General features: G+C 41.1%; 1 protein-coding gene across 1 annotated transcript in view; it reads right to left on the reverse strand.

The window, feature by feature from the left end:
- Positions 1-2,022: 2,022 nt before the first annotated feature.
- Positions 2,023-22,432, reverse strand: part of mfng (MFNG O-fucosylpeptide 3-beta-N-acetylglucosaminyltransferase) — a 28,329-nt gene continuing 7,919 nt past the window's right edge. Inside the window, exons 2-8 of the mRNA XM_085785649.1 lie at positions 19,186-19,231; positions 18,633-18,735; positions 16,707-16,860; positions 9,699-9,784; positions 8,619-8,784; positions 8,453-8,538; positions 2,023-2,236 (exon numbers count right to left, since the gene is read on the reverse strand). Coding sequence (XP_085641775.1) covers positions 2,185-2,236; positions 8,453-8,538; positions 8,619-8,784; positions 9,699-9,784; positions 16,707-16,860; positions 18,633-18,735; positions 19,186-19,231 — 693 coding nt within the window. The 3' untranslated portion in view covers positions 2,023-2,184. The remainder of the gene's footprint in view (positions 2,237-8,452; positions 8,539-8,618; positions 8,785-9,698; positions 9,785-16,706; positions 16,861-18,632; positions 18,736-19,185; positions 19,232-22,432) is intronic.

Raw genomic sequence — 22,432 nt, forward strand, 5'->3', positions numbered from 1 at the left:
CCAAATTTACATATAATGTGTATTAAAGTGTCTATTTTCATAATTAAAAAAAAAAGCAAAAAACGAAAAATTTCGTTTTTGGCACTCAACGCATGGGAACGAAAAACGAGAAATTACGTGGTTGGCACTCAATGAGTTAAAAATATTTACAAGACATTAAATTTAAAAAAAGAGCAAGTAAATAGACAGAAAAGTATATAGTAATTATATATTATTATGAAATGCTTTTCCATTATTTTAGCAATGTTAGCAGTGCAGCTTTCCATCAGTCTGCTGTGGTGGATTTCAATAATATTTTCAACAGATAGTCACGTTCCTCAGATCACACGACTCCTTATCTCCTCACTTTACCGAAACTGCTAATAACCCAATTATATCAAATGAATAAAGGTATCTAACTTCATAATAGATGAGCTTGTATAAAATAGTGCACACATATTCATGGTACCAAGACGTATGGATCCTAATCGCCTGATTCCTCCTGTATCGCCACCGTAAGGTTGGTTGCCATTCTCAGTTCACAATTGTTATCATCCATTCCAGTGCTAATTAGCAAAGGTTAGCACGCTATTGAACATGGTAATGGTGACAACAGGTTGTGTAAAGGACATACTGTAAGACAACAATGTTCCTCACAGGAAACCCTTCATAACCACTAGTGACATCTTACTTTACCTTCATTAAAACCTGAAACACCTTGAAGCGACGACCACAATAAGCATCGTTCCATGAATCGATTCTGCACGTTTTAAAAACCCTCAGCCTTCAATCAGACATCCACGACTCCATGCGACACCTGGTGTGTTTTCCACACACACACTCACACACACACAGATTCTCCCTCCACTCCACAGAAGGTCGGCCCCAGACGTATTCAGCAGCGTATCTGTATTCATCACGTCTCCATTCACAGCAAACAAGCGACCCAGCGGCCGCCCGCCGGCAGCGCGGTGTCATCTCTCTGCAGAGACGCCACGCACACGGCCTCTGCCTTCTATTCCTTGCGCCAGCATTTGCTTCTGTGAATGTTTTTGTGGAATTATTTGTATTCTCGATCTGACCCCGACCCCCCGAACCCCCGAACCCGACCTCGACCCGTCCACCGTGATGAGATTTGTCTGTAAATATGATGTGAGTTTCTTTTTTCTTTTTCTTCTCCTTCTATTTCTTTTTTCTCATCATTGCCAGCAACAGGTTTCAGGCATGTAAGCTGTGACCTTCTTCATGTTCTTAGTGGTTTGTTGTTGTGCTATGTTTTTTTTTCTCAGAGAAAAAAGAAATGAGGCAATTGGGATGAGGAGAGGAGGAAGTTCATTTTACTTGCAGCCATGGCCTTGAAGCAGCAGCAGCAGCAGCAGCTATTGCGGATAAGACCTGAGTAAACAGAGGGAAGGAGGGAGGAGGGAGAGAGAGACAGATGGAGGGGTGGAGGGACGAAGGTAGAGAGCGAGAAAAGCCAGGGAGGGAGGACAGAAGGTTTGGACGAGGAGAGAGATGTGGGTCAGGACGGTTCATTGTCTGCAGACTTCATAGGCACAAGGACGCCATCCCCTTCATAAAAACACACACACACACACACACAGCAGAGGAGGAGGAGGAGGAGGCCGCACACATTCAATCAATAAAAACAGAAATAAATTCAGCTCCTTCTACCTCAGCAACACCTGAAGATAACTCAGGCCCGGTGGGGACAGTCGGCCTGTTCGCAGATTTAATCATCAGCCTTTAGAAACGCTGAAGATTTTTGCTGCTTATAAAGAAAAACAAGAACAACACGCGTAAAATCAAATCAAAGTGCACAGAGATTTATGTAAAATGTCAAAAATAAATCATTTCATTTACATTTTTGTTCATTTTTCCTACAAAACAATTTCATGAAGCTTCAATAAAAATAAATCAAGACCTGCTTTTTTTTTTTCTGAAGTGCTTTTGCTACAAACAAACAAACAAACAAACAAACAAAAAGAAGCGAAAATTCACAATTTTCTTCAGCAACAGTTCATCTTCACATCCCGTCTCCACCTGTGACTCCTGCAGCTAATACTGTTCCATTCAAACTGAATCCATCAGTTTTGGTTTGTCGTTTAGACACACGGTGCCATTTCCAAGTAAATCCCTTAGTCCCTCAGGGTGAGGGAGCCTTGTCCTGTGTGTTTCTGGGAGTTGTAGTCCTTAATGAGGAGTTCAGGGACACCAGCTGGTGAAGGGATACAACATGCAGTGGACGGTCTTAAACCTGTGGAGGACACGAGCACCATGAATGATAATGATCATAATAATAATAATAATGATAACAATAACTCAGAGATGTGTTTGATGTTGAGAACTCTTGGTAGCCAGCGTCAGTGATGTGTTTGATGTTTATTTGATGTGCTTGTGCTTGTATGTTTGATGCAGTTTATTATTAAATATTAACATATTTGTTTGCACATATTCCTTTAGTACATACTATACTTCATACTCTCTATGGCACTTTATGGTGCGGTGCATTAGAGCACTATTTGAGCTGGACACTTGAATGACTTTTAATGATACATTTTTCATCTATGTTTTATCAAACGGATTATTTGACCTTGATTTCTATTTTATGTATGTTTTTATTGTGTGTGAGAGCAGCTGACTACTGTTGGATATCCTTTGGGGTCAATAAAGTCGCATCTATCTATCTATCTATCTATCTATCTATCTATCTATCTATCTATCTATCTATCTATCTATCTATCTATCTATCTATACAGGGGGTGGTTTGTTATGTGAGAAAAGAGCAGAGATGAGATATAGAGGGTGATAAATAAATAAAAATAGAGGTTGGATTGGGAGCATAGACTGTAAATAATGTCACCCACAGGTTTCTGAAGCTCAGAGCGGAGCTGCTGCACCGTTGCCATCTTGGCAGTGCCTGACTCCGCCTCCTAACTTCTCTTCTAATCCAAATATGGGCAAAAGGGGGCGGGGCTTGTGTGAAGGAGGGACTTCTGCACATTGTTTGAACCTTAAAGACCTCCTAAACCAAAAATGCCCTTTTTGAAATTATTAACATGTCAATTTAGTGTGTGGGCTCTGCTACAAGGCATTTCAGGAGCAAAATTGCTAATTAAAATTGAGCATTTTAGACTTGAAAATGCAGTTTCAAAACCAGAGTCTGAAAAAACTGGATTCAATTTTTCTAATTGGAGTCAGTTTTCATGCGTCACGAAACTAGCAACCAATCCCGTTGATTCTGTTTGCATCTCATTTGTTGTTCACTGTGATGTGATCTACTTACACAGCTAGATGTTCAAACATGTTATCATTAGTTGCCGTGGCCCAGAGGTTTAGTCGCCGCCTTGTATGGAGTAGGCCAGGGTTTGAACCCTGGTGCAAACCTCGTGTTTTGTGTTTCGCTCCTCCATTTCCCCTGCCCCGTTAACGCGCACCGCCGATACAACACAGTGGTGGTGGGCGGGCGCGAGTCATGATGCATTTGCATACTCATGAATATTCATAGAATCTGGATTTTTCAATGAGGGAGAAATAGTAGACGTGTTTTTAACCTATTTGGGAGCTTTTTGTGCTTTTTTTAAACAACTTTTTTGTGGGAAAGCAATTTTAATAAAAAATAGTCATAGCAGAGCATTTTTACAAATTTTAAAATGCCTCTTTAAGGGGACTTTAAGAACGTCTCAACATGTTTATTTCTGCTGTTAGTTGGACATTTTAACATTGGAGGTCAACGTTTGTTGCCGACCTCTAGTGGCCATTTGAGGAACTGCAGGTTTTTGGAGCTTTGTTTAATTTTTTCCAGTTTGAGAGGTTCGTTTGGTTTGGTTTCAACATAAAAAATGGAATATCTTTCAGGGTCAGACAAAAAATATGCTGCACTCTTAATGCGATACAACAGAAGGCCTGAGGCTACACTTAAAACTGTGACATTGGAATTTCATTGTCAGCGTCTTAAACCCCAAAGCCACCAGGATATCGGGGGGGAAAAAGTGCACAGCTTGTTTGGACAGAGTCAGGAAAGAGTCTGGTTGTTTTGAAAATGTCCAAATCAAGAGTCCAAGTCAAGATATCTGCAGTTTAAAAAAAATATAAATAAATAAAATAAATCAACCTCTCAACCACTTAGTCTAACTTGCACTTATTGACATATCGACGTCACAGGTTGAACTCAGTTGAATCACATCCTCTGTATCCTTGACAACCAACAGGATTTCCAGCTCAGTGATAATGAAAAATAAGAGGAGAGCAGCACTGTTGCTCATTTTGAGTCCATATATCAGTGTGGTATTGAACTGTGGGGTCTGTGTGTTGGCTTCTGCTGTGTTTTTAAAAAGGGGGGAACATTAAGTTACTATGACTTTGTCTCGTCCTCTGTCAGCAGCCTGTAGAGACTGCGACAGCACCGATACTGATGATCTGACACTAAGCAGCTAAAAATACTTCGGCAGCATCTAATGAACATCTCATGTAGTAAAAACCATTAGACACCACAATGTTTATGCTTCTTTAGGATTTTTTTTGTTTTACCTCTGGCAAGAAGATTATGTTTTTTCTTTCCTCTTAATCGGATGGTTGGTTCTTGTCGCAGAAAAATCTTGTTAAGAAGTTTGTTTGTCTGTTTTTAAGAAAATTGAGCAGAAAGAAGAAACTGGAGCAAAAGAACTAGTGATTAGTATTTCGTGTGCATCCTGAAATTTTCTTTTACCGATTTGAATTAATTCAGCATTTCTGGCCTTGAGAGCAGGAGAGAGGTTTTCTCTGCCGTGTTTCTGCCGGTTCTGACTCAGGCACAGTTTTTACTTTAGTTTTGAAGGTTGTTGTTTTTTTTAACATTGTGAGATTTACTTTTATCCATTATCATTTATCATTGGACTCAAGTATTGGGCAGATATCCTATGATTACAATTATTATCATTGTACAACACATATCTAACATACAGTCACTTAAGAAGTGCTGCACTGTCAATGCGCTGCAGTAATGACTCCTTAAAGACCAATGTGACCTCATAGAACAGAAGCTCTGCTCTTTCATCAGATTTTTTCCTTTTTATTTATTTATTTTTTTTTTATACAACATTGGGGAGTTCCCGTTTAGCTCCAAATAGAGAATCTACCTGCACCTGACTCTTTAATTCATGATGAGAGTGAATGACAAACACAAGCACCCACGCATTATCGTCAGTGAACATCTTAGATCTCCAACAGTTCCCACAGAATCACTTCCTATTAGTGAATTTAACTACAAAATAATAGCGGAAGAAAATAGAACATGAACGGAAGTTCAAACGGACAGACCTTTAGCAGACACATGATGTGTGATATGTAAAACAAAAAAAATAAATAAATAACAGTAGTTCAATAAATAAATCAACCATTGGCCACAGTGAAGCACATGTGAACATTAAAGGGATAGTTCAACATTTTGGCAAATTGGGCCATTGCCATAATTGCTATAGTCATAGCAGTAGGTTGGTTACCTTTATTTGTCGGTGCAAGCTAGTTTTAGAACGGCGGAGCAGAGCCGCGAGCTGCTCCGAGCTACGCTACGGAGGCTAATGGGATTTCTTGGTTTCCCTAATCAAACTCATCAAATACACAATCCAACAACTCTAAAACGTGCATCAGCGGTTTTGCATGAATTTACCTCTAAAACAACTCTGTCTCATAACATTCTGTTATTATCTCATAGCGTGGTGAATGTGCAGGTCACAACTTGTCCACCAGAGCGTTTTGGAGTTGTTGGATTGTGTATTTGATGAGTTTGATGAGGGAAACCAAGAAATCCCTTGAGCCTCCGTAGCGTAGCTCTGAGCAGCTCACGGTTCTGCTCCACCGATCTAAAAATAGCTTGCACCGACAATTAAAGGTAACAAACCTACTAGGAGTATAGGGATTATGGCAATGGGCCAATTTGCTAAAATGTTGAACTATCCCTTTAACATTAAGTAAACTACAGTAACATCTTGATTTTGTTCTGGTTACGATCTAATGGACTAGTAAAAACTGTCTTAAATGACTTGTTTTAGAGCTTCAGTCTTTTCCACTGTTTTCTTGTCATTTACCAGTAGCAGCATTCTCCATTAGAAGATCTGTATTCTGTCTGTGAACCTGCTCAGTGTCGCTGTCCTCAAATCACATCAATCATCTCTCCTGCTGCTACAATCTTGACCCATTTTCTTTTGTGAAAACAAACTTATTTCCAACAAATAGACCTGAGTAAACAAAGAAAAAAATCAAATACGAAGAAAAAGTTACTGTTCAGAAAAACCTGACCGGCTTTGTTTTGAACGTCTGACCCGCTCCTCTAGAGGCTTCGGCGATGTCAAACGTAACCCAGTGCGACACGCCGACGGATGGAAACAAATGGAGAGAGCTCACTGCGGAGCATTTGCAGTGATACGGTCGTACGGCAAAAAGAGGGCAAGGACTGGGAGAGACAAACACATGTGCAGCTCCGTGGTGTTACATCAAATTGCTTTTATCTCTGACTGAACAGGGAACAAGCCGATCTCCAGCTGCAGGAGTGTCACGTCTTCAGACCGTCAGATCATCGCGCTGGTAAAAGCGAGAGCTGCGGGCTGCTCGCAGCAAAGTGGCCCTGCAGCAAACAGGCATCTTAGCATAACAATGAAGCGCTCATGTCATGCACAGGTTAATCAGTCTTAAATATTTATGACGTACAATTGCGCTAAATATTTGATTTCCTCATCACAGGTTTTAAAGTAGAATTAAATGCTCATTTAGATGCTCAAGATTTGGGGCGAAGGAAGCATCTGATATAAGAGTTTGTTCAGAAAAAAAGTACAATTCCTCCTCTATGGCATGAAAATGGAGACAAAATCACAAGGTAATTTTTGGCAGTGCAAACATCACATCACTTTTCCAGTCGAATCACAGCAGATTGCTATGATTCACAGTCTGTAAATAACAATGGAAGTAGCTTCTATGACTTCAGTAGAGCGTTGACTCTGCTGAAGTCCCAGCTAAAAGAGGTAAAACCAAAACTTTGCTGTGGCAAGCAAATACTGCCACTCAGAGCATCCCTGACCTTTAAAACTTTACTTTAAAATTTAAAAAGTGATTTAAAAATTAATCTACAGGTGTCATGAAGGAGGATGTTACCTGTAGAGGCCGAAACCATTTTGTGTGTGTGCCAAAACATGTTTATTTCTAATGTAGGGTTGGACATTTTTTGGGTGTTTGTTTTGACTTCCGGCCCCCAAACTGTGAGAATTGACAAAAGAAATCTGTCATTTTTAGGCTCCCGAGGTTGAAATCCATGTGGTTTTACTAGCTGTTCCCTCAGTTGACATACAATGATGTCATTAGTTTTCAAATTTGCATAATACCACCCCTACCTGTGACTACAGGTACTGTACTGGCTCATTTGCATTTAAAGGGACAGGCACTGAAACCAGCGGCTCTGAAAAGGGCTGTTTTCCTTGGGGTAGTTTGACCGAAGCATGTCACAGACATGTCTTTAAGCTGGGAACTATTTTAATTGGTGGAAAAGGGGCAGAATATGTCTCCTTTAACATTGGAGTCTATGGGGATCGACTCACTGTTGGAGCCGCCCTCATGTGGTCGTTTAAAGGGATAGTTCACCCAAAATTCAAATTTCACTCATTATCTACTCACCCTCATGTCAACTAAGAGCTGTGAGAATTTTCAGAGTCCTCCGTTCCTTCTCTGAGTTACGGGGGGGTCTGCGCAGCAGTATTTGTCCATATAATGGTTGTGAATGGACACCAGAGCTCTTCGTCCAAAAAGACACACCAAAAAACATCCAAATACCTCCATACTGCTCGTCTGTAATGTCCCTCTTGTATTGAAGCCCCGACATGAGAAATTGTTCCGCCGGTCAGTGCAAATCACGTGAGATTTGCACTTACACAGGCAGAGCAGTGAACTGAGACACTGGGAGCTTCCGCTACAAACAAGCTTAAAATATAGACTTATTTAATTTTTTTCGGAACAATTTCTCATGTCGGGGCTTCAATACAAGAGGGACATTACAGACGAGCAGTATGGAGGTATTTGGATGTTTTTTGGTGTGTCTTTTTGGACGAAGAGCTCTGGTGTCCATTCACAACCATTATATGGACAAATACTGCTGCGCAGACCCCCCCGTAACTCAGAGAAGGAACGGAGGACTCTGAAAATTCTCCCAGCTCTTAGTTGACATGAGGGTGAGTAGATAATGAGTGAAATTTGAATTTTGGGTGAACTATCCCTTTAAGGAACTGCAGATTCGGCACTAGAAGTTTACTAGTTATTACAAAAGGAGTCTCTCTGTACCATAAAGGATTGATCAGTCAAAAAAAAAAAAAAAAAACTCTGACCCTTACTCTGGCATCACCTCACAACAATCCTATTAACTATTAAGACCCTCAACAAGACAACCAGGTTCATACTAGAGTTTCAAACTGGACGCAGTCAGCTGAGTGCAGTGCAGAGGGAACAAACAAACCTGGAGGGGTCGTCCTCTTTAGAGAAGCTTCCTTTCACCTCGATGCTATTCATCTTGTTCTCAAACATCCCATAACTCAGTGTCACCTGCAGTGGAGAGAAAATATAATTTAATGTAATGTATGTATATAATGTATTTGTGTGTTTGTGTTTGTGTATGTCAGTACCTGGTGTTGGATGCTTCTGTGGTGGATGAGCAGCAGGTTTTCCAGGTGCGAGTGGAATAGAGGACAGTGGACCATGGAGATGCCGAGCCTCTTCTCCACGATGAAACCCACCGTGCAGTCGTCAGGGAGACGGATGATGGCCGAGGTCTGCTCGAACCGGGAGCCGCTGAAACAAAATAAGGAAAGAAAACAAACCAATGGCAGATTGATCACTGTAGATTTGAGAAAATACAGCCGAGTTCTTGATATATCTACACATCACAGAGTAAATTCTGTTTTCTTTCTCGTCATGGGAGGAAATTTATTTTGGAATAAAACTCTTAACTGCCCAACTTTCAATCCAAAGAGGAAAATGTTGATGATTTTGCATGTTTTGGCCAATTAACTATTTATTGCACGTACGTTACTGCTGACCTTTTCCGAAGGAGCCTGTAAATTCTTAGCTTTGAGTCCCTATACCTTCTAGCCCCTGGGCAGCCATTAGTCTCACTGGTTTGAGCGCAGTATAAATATAAACTTGCAGAGACTTGAAAGTTACTTCAGCCTGGTGGTGATTCATCACTGTGAACATTTAGTCAGCTTTAATGTTTGGCCAAAGTTAGGCTGCAGTTGAAAGAAAAGAAGCTGTCGGTGCAGTCTCGTGTTTGCCAGTCAGAAAACAAAAGCTCAGTGATTGGACAGGAAAAATCTTCAATTGCAAAAAAAAGTTGTGAAATTCAGATTGTTTCTGTTTGCTTTTCTGACAACAAAGATGAGGAATGCAAATGTGATTTTTGGCTCTCAAATCTTAAATTAGGCTATGCAACTTCCAACAAACCTTTCCTTCTAAATCTGATTTTTATTGTCTTAGCTTGAGATGGATTAGCCATTGTGTTTAAAGGAAGCTTTCAGTCGTTCCCATGCAAATTCAGAGTGTCGTGGCATGAACTAAAAGTCGTGGCTGCCAGGAGGCTGGAAACTCAATCTGTCTCAAAAACTTCATAATTAAATGGGAAACGTATTTAGGCTTATTTTGGAAATGAGTAAATAATTGAAAGCTTTGGTAAATTAGCTTAAAAATGAAAAAAAATAATAAACTACCTGGCCCATGGAGCCATCTTCTCTGCCAGCTGCCGACTCAGACAGAAACCTGCCCCTCCTGTAGCAAACCAGAACCGCACTTCCCTCTGAGTAACACACAAACACACACACACACACACATTCCAATATTAACAAATACATATGCAAACTCAAAGAAACTGAAATCAATATTCTTTTAACCAAGTTTTGACAGGAGGATCAGCAACTGCACTGCATAAGTAAACGGCTCTTCCTCATTAATTTCAATGAGAGCACTGCACTGGTGCGGAGGAGGTCCCAGGACGGATTAGAGAGCGGGGAAAGCAAAAAATGAAATATGTAGTGCTGTCCAACAAAAAAATAAGATCCTTGCACAACTTTCACTTCAACTTAAGGCTTAAGTTGACCAATCAGTTGCAGACATCAGTTTATTCCTACTGTGGTTGTTGCTAAGGAGCTGTTGTTACAAGACTCACTCTGATGACAGCTAGTAGCCTAGCCTAAACAAAAAAGTGTGCAGTTGTTAGCATACTGCAGTGTGGGGCAAGTTACTCTGGAAAAGTAATTAAATACTTACTGTTCTAATTACTTTATTTCAAAAGGAATTAGTTGTGTTACTAGTTACATTAGTTACTCCATTCCCGCCAAAACAGAAAAACCTGGTCAGGCAGGGTGGGCTGACTGTGTCCTAGAACTGTTGGTGTCTAGCTATTTAGCTATTTAGCTCACCAACACTTTAAAGTGTTGGTGAGAGGAGTGGAGTGGACCGGCAATGGTAATGTACTGTAGTTACCTTAGCTTGTAACTATAATCTGATTACTATTTTAGAATTTACGCGTTACATTACACGTGTTAGTTCCAAGCACTGGACAACTGGACAACTTGTTAGCTAGGGTAGCTATAGCGTCCACTTTTTGGGTGGAAGCTGGTTAACGAAGACAGCTACCTAATTGAACATTATCCACCCAACCAAATGTTAAATGTAAAAATGTAACGTTGTCTTGGTTGCTTGCTAGATTACTAATGTGAATAACCAGCAGTGACAAGGCTATAATATGTAGCCTATAGGCTTATCAAAAATTGGTTCTTCATATTTGCTGTGGTTGTTAGCTGTTGCTAATTGACGTCTGTCATCTCAGCAGCTTGTTTCAATCAGTGGATAACAGGACATTGAGAAGGAGCGCTAACAAACACCAAACTGACAAAACTAACCCTGAGACTGCTAACGTGAAATACAGAATTCAACAATATGTTAATGAGAGTACTTTGTCTTGGCTGCTGGCTAACATGCTAGTTAGTTATAATACATTACAACAACAAAATAAAACACAACAATACAAATATACAATAACTACTACAACATACGTATTCCAAGGCTTGTCAAAAAGAAAACACCAATTTTAGCAGGCTACACAGGCACTACAAGCGAATAGCTATATTATTATAGATTAAAGATATTAAGAGGAGCATATTTACTAATGTCAATACAGTTTTAAGTCCTTTGCAGTGAAACAGAGAATTTAAATTTGTTTGACTTTGAGTCTGTTTGATCTTTCAACCTCTAAATGGTTTGTTTTTGTGTCCATTTGTCAGCTTTCGAGTCCTGTTTATTCCCCATGAAACACACAAACAAAGGCACCTAAGAATTGTTTTCATGTGAGAAAAAGAGAAACGTTTGGAATACAAAATACCCTAAGAAAACACACACACTGAGGAATAATGACAATATTTAGCAAACTGACTCAGTATCTTCTACCCTCTGACACACAAACAATGTTGTGTTACAGATAAGAGAGGAGAACGTGTGCAATGCTTTTCCCTTCGGATGTGTATTGATTGCTCTGTCTTTTCCAAACCAGCCTGGGATGAATTTTATGTCTTTATCTGTGAACTCTGGAGGAGATGCTGTGTTTATTTCTTCCTGTTCAGGTGAAAAAGGGAAGGAAATGTGTCTTTCTGCTGTTTTCTTAATGCGTTAGTCGCGGGAGTCAAATTAGGAGTTTAAAGTAAAGAGAGGGCTGTAATTACACAACAAATTAGTGTGTTAGTCTGTTGGTGTTTCCTTTCCTTTCTCTTTTATATCCTCCATTATGATTTCTTTCACTTTTAGTTCTTTTCCTTCGGTCCGTTCATGTATTTCCTTGAATTTCTTTATTTCCGTTAACTTTCTTTCATTTCCTATCTTACGACTTCCTTCCCTTTCCGTTAAATTTCTTAACTTTTCCTTTCTATTCCATCCATTTCCCTTTTCTTTCCTTTCCTTGTCTAACCTTTTCTTTTCTTCCTTCTTCTCATCTTCTCCTCTGCCTAACAATCGTGACAGGAAATCAAAAACGATTGCCAGCGAAATCTAAGAAAATGAGAAGAGGAGCCTGTGTTTTCGCACACAACCTTGTCAGACGATGGAAATGATGGAGGACAAAAAGACAGGAAAGAGAGTGAAAACGAGTACAAACAGTCAGACAATAAAAAAACAGGAAGCAAAACGAGAGAAAATGAGTTGGGAAGTGAAGATAAATATCTATTTTCCAGTGTAAATGGGTGCAATCAGAGCAGAGAATGTGACACATGGGAGACGGAAAGAGTCGTTTCAAGGAATGGGTGAGAGAGATTGAGTAAAAGCAGGGAGGAAGGGGAGAGAGAGGGAGATGCTCACTGGAGTCATGATGTACTTTAACTCAATGGAAATATCCTACTGTAAATCTGTGAAATGTGAAATATGTCAACACACACATACATAGCAGTGAATAGCTGCATGTATATTCAAAAACAAGTGCAGTTCGACAACCTCGTTCTTGAAGGGAGTCTTCCTCTTTGTGTGTGCATGTGTGTTCATGTGCATGTATGTTTTTTACGACCAATCAATATCCCAACAAGACACTAATCACTCATTGATCCACTTGGGTATGAAAATCCTTCCCATGTGAACAAAACATATGGACCTGCATATTTCAAGTATCTTCATCCATCCATCCATTCATCCATACAAACATACACGCATCCATCCATCCATCCATCCATATACACACATGTGTCCATCCATCTTTCTCTCACTGCAGCCTCCTGAGAGTGAAACAGAATAGGAAGTATGGATTTTGCGCGCCGGTGGTTAACCCGACTGGGCTGCGTTTTGGCACAAAACCAATAGGAAGAGACCTCAGCTTTGTTTTATAGTGCACCAGTGTCTTCAGTGGAGCAGTGGAGCGTCAAGGAGGAAAGAAAAAGAAAAGGAAGGAAGGAGCGATGGATTGACTGACAGAGGGAAAGGGGAAAGACAGACAGAGGTAAAGAAAAAAGAGACAGAAATCTATGTTAAAGGGATAGTTCACCCAAAACTCAAATTGCCACCTCATGTGGACTAAGGGCTGGGAGAAGTTTCAGAGTCCTCCGTGGCTTCTCTGAGTTACAGGGGGTCTCGGCATAGCAGTGCATGTCCATATAATGGTTGAAAATGGATACCACTTTTCTTCGTAACAAAAAGACACACCAAAAAACATCCAAATACCTCCATGCTGCTCATATGTAATGTCCGTCTTGTATTGAAGCCCCGAAATGCAAAATTATTATAGTATTTGGATGTTTTTTGGTGTGTCTTTTTGTTACGAAGAAAAGTGGTTATATGGACATGCACTGCTACGCCGAGACCCCCTGTAACTCAGAGAAGCCACGGATAACTCTGAAACTTCTCCCAGCCCTTAGTTGACATGAGGGTGAGTAGATAATGAGTGAAATTTGAATATTGGGTGAACTATCCCTTTAAAGGTGATGAAGAAGAAGAAGAAGAAGATCTACAGCGGAACAACATGAAAACACAACAGAGGGATCCAGTCCACTCCAGCTACACCTGAGTTGACCAGGTGTCTCCACCGCTCTGTTCAATGAACCACAGCAGTTTTCAGTGAGATGCATGAGAGATCCATCCATCCATCCATTGTGTGTTCAGTCTTAATGAATGCTGCTGCTCGTATGAATAACAAGCTCACAGTAGCGTACAGTGCTCCAGACATTAATGAGGTTTCAGTGTTGCATCACCAGATTGGAAAGAGATAAAGAAAACAGCCTTGGAGCACAAAACACTTAAGTTCATGTATTGATGATGTAACAGTAAGCGAGCCGAGTGTGTCCTCTGCACTCACTCGTGTACAATGTGAATGTTTTAGCCATTGAACCGTACATGAACAGATGCTGATGAGAAAAACACTGAGCAACAGGTCAAGATGAAGATACGAAATTAAAGCAAAGTACTTCAACCCGAGCAACCGTACAGGTCGTCTCCTGAAATAGATTCGCCCTACAGCGGCAGCCGCGTAATGGACCTTGGTTGTCATGGTTACAGTAATGAACTGTAATGACTGGGTAGGTTTAGACTCAAAAACTACCTGATTACTTCCTTTAGGTTTCACGATCCTTTTTTGTTAAGGTGGTCGTAACATAAAACGGCTTTGCTCCTGTCATAATCACTTTGTCCACTAGATGTCGCCTAATGACACAGCGTAACTATGGGTCATGGGCCCTTTTACACTACACAGTTACAGTTCTACACAGCTTGACTCGGCTCGACTCGACTTGGTTTAGGTAATTTTCCGTTACTTCGGTAGGCTACTTTCAGTACTTCATGGTACCTCTTCAACGTGGGTTTAGTCGCCACAGCACGGCTGAAAGAATGACAACAGTCTTAGCACAGATCAGTGGGCGCTATTGTTGGTGTGTTTTTAGAAATAGCGGTAGGTTTGATTCTTGTGTTGGTGCGTTCAAGACGCGTTTTGAAGCCATAAGTCACGACTTCAAGTCACGACTCACGACTTTGTAGTGTTCCAGGCAACCCGTAACTCGTGTTTTTCCAACCTGTTACCCGTGAAAATTCACTAGAATGGCAGCCAAACCCGTAACTTCCGACCCGTGAACTTGTACCAGATCAAACTGGTGCGAGTTCACAGGTCGGAAAAACACGAGTTATGGCACCATTAGAAGAATGGTCAAAGATCTGCAAAGTCCAGATTGAGTGATTCACTTTAAAAGGCTTCTTTTCTTCTTTTTTTTTAAGTATATTTTTTTGGCTTTTCATGCCTTTATTAGATAGGACAGTTGAGAGTGTGACAGGAAATGGGAGGCAGAGAGGGGGAATGACATGCAGGATAGGGCCACCCGACGCGGGATTCGAACCGGGGCCGCCTGCAGTGAGGACTAATAGCCTCAACACATGGGGCGGGTGCTCTACCAACTGAGCTAAACACCGCCCCACTTTAAAAGGCTTCTAAAACGGCAACACACTGCTCAGTAGTTTTTACAACTCTTCAAAATGGCAAATTATTGAATCTATTTTCAGGATGATTGTGAAAACACCAACCAAAACACATTATCATGTTGCACAGTAATCCACTCGCATGTACGCGATTGGCAGAATCTTATTGGATGCCTCGTTAACAGGTAGCCTACAACATTTATGATGTTCTACTGTATGTTATCTTCTCCACTGAGGAGTAGAGATGGGCTGGCTCCATGGTGAGTGATCACACTGGCCATTAAAGGTATATTTAAAGAAGACGTGAGATCATTGGAGTAAATGGTGGTTTGTTCAATGTAAGAAAAAGGGCCAAAGACCAGGAGTTGGAGCAGTGAATCCAGTCAAAGTGCTGCAAGGACGGGCTTTGGTTTGGTTGAAGAGGTGATTAATTCCCACATTGCTGCACTGGAAAAGAGCGGAGGTGGAAGAGGAGTAAAGAAATCAGGAAACAAAGACAGAATGCAGGGAGGAAGGATGCAAAGGAACAAATAGGCAAAGGAGCGACGCAGCGACGGAGGGATTCATGAGAGTCAGTGAGCTGCTGACAGCATGTCTGTCACGACTGGATGAAAGAAACAGGTAATCAGCGAGAAGAAAGAAGCAGGAAGGAAGGAAGGAATTCAAGATGGGAAAAAAAGAGATAAAGAATCCGAACTGGGAAGAAAAAAGAGAAAAAAATATCTGCAGTCACGTCCAAGACAGTAATGTATCTCAGAGGGGTCACGCTGCCTTAAGGAGTTATCGGCCCACATGAATTAAAGTCCGTCAGGTTTCAGGGGAGTTATAAAGCACTGTGGTGTGAAAGCTGTTTCTAACGCTGCCAAGAGGAAAACGCTGAAAACCGACACATTTGAGCTGTTGAGTCCAATCACAGACCTCAGTGTTCGTAACTAAACACTAAACCTTTTTACCACCAGTAACTTCTTTATCGTCCTATATTCTCGAGTCTCGCTGTCTTTGTGTGGGAATTTATGCCTATTTCCTATTAAATCCCACTAGAATCACACTATTACAGTTTTAATAAGTAACTTTTTCTAATTAAAATGTCAAAAATGTACAAGAAAACTTTGCCGACATCAGATTTATGTACTTTGATTATTCCAAATGTTTCCGTCATTTCTCAAACCTAGAGTACCGTGTGTTTTTAATCATGAAGTCCTTTTCATTTGGTTGTCTGAAATGTGGTAAAAGTTATATTTTAATCCATCTTTAAGATGCATCTTTCATTTTTTTACACTTTGGTTTTAATCGGATCAAAAATTGCACTCATTTAGCGTAAGAATCTTGAGTTATCTGCAGATCCCAGCCCCTCTGAGACGTCCTGTATCCATGAAACAGCATCGATGAATCAACAACTTTTAAAGCTGAGCTGCTTTCCTCAGTGTCTCTACTGGGTCTTACCGCCCTTCATTTGTTATGGAGAAGGAGGACACCTTTGTAGATAATTCAGCTCTTGATATAACCTTCCTGATGTCTGCTTCAAAGGTTAAATAATCTAAACAAGGACTGGCGGCAGCCTCGGTTTCCAACTCTTCCCTAACGTACTGTGTCCACCTTCCAGTTGCTGGTAAAACACACAACTTTAAATGCGAAACTGTTGACAGCAATTGTGTTAAATACAGAAACTCCCATAATCTCACTCTACTTCGCCAATCGGCATCTTTTGTTATTGTTTCAATTTACATAATAAAACCATTCCAAAGTGTATCTGTGTGTAAAATCAAAGACTGGGTGTGGTTGGGTACCGTGGCGTTTCCCTCCAGGAGCTCGTGAGCAGTGATTGGCTTGTCCAGACTCGGTTTGCCCACGTAGATGTCGCCGCCCTGGGGAAAGGCAGAGAGCAGAGCGAGGAGGGTCTCTGGAATCACGTAGTTGTCATCGTCCACATGGCAGAACCACCTGAAGAAACAAACAATACAAACATCCAGAATATAACTTCATTTTGTTTGTTTCACTTTCTCTTTCCATCAACCGACTGATTTCTGCAAAAACCTAAACCTCATTTTCCTCCCTGCGTCTTTCACTCCTGTACAGAATGAATCCATTAACCATTCGCAAAAGGCTTTAAAAGTACCGGAGCTAAATGAGGCGTCACCGTAAACATTGACTCATAAAGAAGCCAGAAGTTTTTTTTTTCCGACTTTGTTATTGTGCCTGTGTTGGCTGTTTTTATTCTGCTACACTGAATCACCTTGTACCTACAGGAAATAACAGCTCAGATCCATCACAAAACCCCACTGTTGTGAGATGTGAGATAAAACTATTCTAAAAACTCAAGGTCACTTACTGTCTTTTATTTTTTATCTGTTTGGTATCATCCTGACCTTACCGAAGTTGGAAATTTCAGCTTTGTCTTAACGAGACTTAACATAAAACCCTGACTTTAGAATAACTCCCCAAGGTTAAGGATGAATTTCTGAGACCCTCTTTCCCTGACTTATCAGTTTTCCACATGTAAAACTCAGGTATGATTATTTCTGACACTGCACCAGCTTGTGTTATGGGGAGAAAAACAACAACCCGTCACGCTGCTGTGGAAAGCTGACTGCAACCTCAGGAAACACAACTGTCGTCGTCGTCGCACGGATTTCACTGAATCTGCCTGGACATGATGTCAAAGCTTGTCTCCAAAAACCAAAACAGACTCTTACTGCGTCCAACGGTCCAAATGACAAAGGCTGCTGGTAGCAAACTGAAGAGCTGTCTTGTTTCCTCTGCCATCCTAATGTCTGCCCGACTGCACACGGAGGCCTGCCTCCAAACACAAAGCGCCGTTTGGAAACCGATGGGAAAACCGTGACCGGATATCAGCGTACGATCCAAAAAGGAAAAAAAAAATCAATATCTCCTTAAAGGGATAGTTCATTTTGGCAAATTGGCCCATTGCCATAATCCCTACAGTCTTAGCAGTAGGTTCGTTACCTTTAATTGTCGGTACAAGCTATTTTTAGAACGGTGGAGCAGAGCCACGAGCTGCTCAGAGCTACGCTACGGAGGCTAATGGGATTTCTTGGTTTCCCTCATCAGACTCATCAAATACACAATCCAACAACTCCAAAACGCTCTGGTGGACAAGTTGTGACCTGCACATTCACCACGCTATGAGATAATAACACAACGTTACCAGACAGAGTTGTTTTAGAGGTAAAAATCAATCTTCAGGGACAGTTTTTCAGCAAGCAGTCTCTGAATTTTCCTCTAAAACAATTTGGTCTCGTGACGTTCAGTTATTATCTCATAGTGTGGTGAATGTGCAGGTCACAACTTGTCCACCAGAGCGTTTTGGAGTTGTTGGATTGTGTATTTGATGAGGGAAACCAAGAAATCCCATGAGCCTCCGTAGTGTAGCTCTGAGCAGCTCGCGGCTCTGCTCCGCCGTTCTCAAAATTGCTTGCACCGACAATTAAAGGTAACAAACCTATACTCCTAAAACTATAAGGATTCTGTTTGCCAAAATGTTGAACTATCCCTTTAAAATATTGCCATTACTGTAAAACAAGCTAAGCTGTAGAAATGATCACCTATGTTATGGTTATTCACTGTGTTCGCCCCCCATCTGCTGCTGTTACAGCCCCGCGTTTCCCCCACAGTGATCATTAATGTCTGTAATCTTAATCCGATCTTTAAATCCACGGTGGGCAGCATGATAGGCGGACCTTAATCTGCCTCACCTCTTGTCTGAGGCCATGAAGGTGTCGTACTCAGCCGACATCTTGCAGGACAGAGCCTGCTGACTGTGATCTGACTGGCAGCCTGTTACCACCATGTTATAACCTGGACACAAAGAGACAGAGAGAGAGAGAATGAGAGGGAGATAAAATCATTTTCACAGTTGGATGCTCTCAGGTACTGATCACACTGCCCTTTTGTTTATTTTCTAAGCAAATAATTAATCAACTCATTATAATAAGAAGGTGTAAAATAGGTTTATTAGCAAGTGATATCAGCAAGTGTAATTAAAAGAAAGAGGTGATAGGCTGAATCTGGAGGAAGAGATGGAGGGAGCAAGAGAGAAAGAATAATTGAAAGGATGAGGTTTGGTTTGGGTATAAACAAAGCTACACACAAAGTCCTTTGGTAAATCCATAAACAAATGGTTTAAATCCCCTCTATAGATAAGATAAAAGGATTCAAATTGGGGGAAAAGCTGCATTTTTAAGAGCCAAGCTTTGTGTAGAGAAAACTGTCATGTTAAAGTCGACCAGACTGAAGACTCGTGCTCACCTTGTGAACTCAGGTCCTCATCCTCCGTGTCTGTGAAAATGAAGGTCTAGACAAAAACACACAAAAAACACAAAGACAGAGGCATTTAAATACACCAGCTTTGATTATATTGTTTTTTTTCTCCCCTCCCCTCCCTCCACATCTGTAACACAACATCCTGAAAGCACCTTCATTAAGGAGCCAACACACACCAACGCACACCGTGCACCGCGGCGCACACACAGGATCAATATGGTTTTGAATTGGGCAAATTCGGTGTGACAAAAACAAGGCTCCCCGCTGTGACCTAAAACAATGAGTCACTGCACACACACACACACACACACACAATCTAAAGTGGTCAGTAGTGCACTCTACAGCAAAGTCAATTGTTTTTAACAGATATACGAGTCGAATAAGGCTGAAGTCACGCACACGCTCACACACCCTGCTGCTGCTCCAGAGAAAGATAGATAGATAGATAGATAGATAGATAGATAGATAGATAGATAGATAGATAGATAGATAGATAGATAGATAGATAGATAGATAGATAGATAGATAGATAGATAGATAGATCTTTGCAGTACAATGCTGACCTCTGGTGGTGACAATTTGTAAAACCACTTGACCATCAAAGCTCACAGAGCAGCAAATGTATTATCTTTTTACTTTTCTTTCCAATACTCCCTGGTCTGTCTTCAAATTAAGTCTGTATTTATTGAACTGGGTCCGGAAAATGTAATTAAAAACATATATCTTTCTTTCTTTCTTCGAATCAAGCACAAAATTAACCTTTTAAAATATCTAAGAGTTTCCACAGCCAGCCGGGGCCCTGCTGTCTGCGTCAGTTTTCATCCTGCAGACATAGAAGATTAAAATCCATGTGGTGTGTGTGAGTCACCGGGACCAGCGGGGAGGGAGGGAGGTTCGTACCAGGGGATTTGAACAAACAACCCCTGCGTTACACTCCATCACCGCAGCCCCTCAGGCTGAACCGTGCGGCGTGTTCGACTTTCTTGGCCAGGCCCGGCACTAAATAACCTCAGAGTAGGACAAATCACCCCAATAGATAAACACGGACCATAGCTCATGCTTTATTTAACTCCTGGAAATGTTAATGCGTGTGTGTCCCCCCAAGTTTTTGGCTGGCGTGCAAAATGTTGCAGACATAATACCTCAAGAAACTATAAACAAGCTGCTGTCTACAGTGTCTACGAAATACAGGCCCACATTGCACTGATATCAGCAATGAGAGGGTCATTTCTCATATCTGAGCAGGTATTTTGTTTGCTATAAGGTGATCTAGGGTGTAGAGGAACCCAAAACAGGAGGAAAAACTGTTCATTTTGAAATGCGACATAAAATATTCAAATTCAAAGCACAAGATAAAAGTACAAATCACAGCATTACCGGTGCATTTAAAATGACAGCAGTTGAATTTAGAAAAAAAAATGAATGCAGCAGAAATGTGTTTTGAAATGTCATGAAAATGTCAACTTGATATGTAGTGAATTAGAAATGTGTGGGACGTGGAAAATATGAAGGCAAGAGATGAGACTTGACCCAGGCACGCACAAGAGTGTGTGTGTGTGTGTGTGTGTGTGTGTGAGTATGTGGGTGTGTTTTAAGGAGATACAGATAGCAGCAGCGGAGATGGTCGTGGAAAAGCGTGAAGAGATCAGCGTGTGAAACTGAATTTCCCACCATAGAGAGGCACTGAGGGGATGATATGTGTGTCGGCATACACATCTATCAGTCTGTGTGTGTCTGTGTATCTCTATCTTTGTGAGGACCAGTTTGAATAGAGACCTTAAAGGGATAGTTCAACATTTTGGCAAATTGGCACATTGCTATAATAGCTAGTCATAGCAGTAGGTTCGTTACCTTTAATTGTCGATGCAAGCTATTTTGAGAACAGTGGAGCAGAGCCATGAGCTGCTCAGAGCTACGCTACGGAGGCTCATGGGATTTCTTGGTTTCCCTCATCAAACTCACCAAATACACAATCCAACAACTCCAAAACGCTCTGGTGGACAAGTTGTGACCTGCACATTCACCACGCTATGAGATAATAACAGAACGTTACCAGACAGAGTTGTTTTAGAGGGAAATTCAGAGACTGCTTGATGAAAAACTGTCCCTGAAGGCAACGCGCATCAGCGGTTTTGCATGAGTTTACCTCTAAAACAACTCCACCAAAGCGTTTTGGAGTTGTTGGATTGTGTATTTGATGAGTTTGATGAGGGAAACTAAGAAATCCCATTAACCTCCGTAGCGTAGCTCTGAGCAGCTCACGGCTTTGCTCCGCCGTTCTAAAAATAGCTTGTACCGACAAATAAAGGTAACGATTCTACTCCTAAAACTATAGGGATTATGGCAATAGGCCAATTTGCCAAAATATTGAACTATCCCTTTAAGGAGACCTCACATCTAGTGACCAAAATTCAACATCAGGATAATGTGTAATGCCAATATGATATTTAGATGGTTTCAAGTTGTGTTGTTAAGGAACCAAAATTCAGTGCCTGTTTTTTCTATTGTTACTTTCAGGGCCACTTTATGCATCATCCCATTGGAGAGAGAAAAGGGGATCGACGTGCAGCAAATGGTCTCTCCTACAAACGTCTGGTAATGAGCACAATCCAACATCTGTTAAAAGTCGCAGCATTAATTAGCGACCTTCGGATTTTGACGTCAACCAGATTTTCCAAACAAAAACTGAACATCTGTCTGACATGTTTTCTGTACTGTTCTAACTGTATTTTATTGTTTTATTGTGTTGTATTGATGTTTGATGTTTGATTTTCTGTGATCTCTGTATGCTACAGGGCATCCTTGAAAAAGAGAGCTCGCTCTCAATGGATCTACCCTGTTAAATTAAAGGTTAAATAAATAAAATTAAAGTTGTTAAGAGTCCAACATATTTCTGATGTTACATTGATGTTGCCTGGATAAGTGGGGACATCTTGGTCCCTCCTCACAAAGCTTTAAAGGCACCGTCTGCAGTGGTGATCCTAGATTTTGAGGGGCCCCAAGTAAGAAAGCCCATCCATGAACCCCCCAGAGCCAATACTGGAAAGGGAGGTGCTACAATTTACAGATGCCACACATGCAGGCAGTAGGCAGGTGCTAGCTACACACAGCCCTAACCAAACTAGAAGATGGTTTGATGCAGCAGAAAGTTTAAGGAGGTTTACGGTTGTCAATGCAAATTGTGTAAGTATCATTGGTCAATGGGCAGCCCTTTAATTCTTCAAGGCCCAAA

The sequence above is a fragment of the Trachurus japonicus genome, chromosome 1 (assembly GCF_045865225.1).
Source record: "Trachurus japonicus isolate A0001 chromosome 1, Traja_1.0".
Classification (NCBI taxonomy): domain Eukaryota; kingdom Metazoa; phylum Chordata; class Actinopteri; order Carangiformes; family Carangidae; genus Trachurus; species Trachurus japonicus.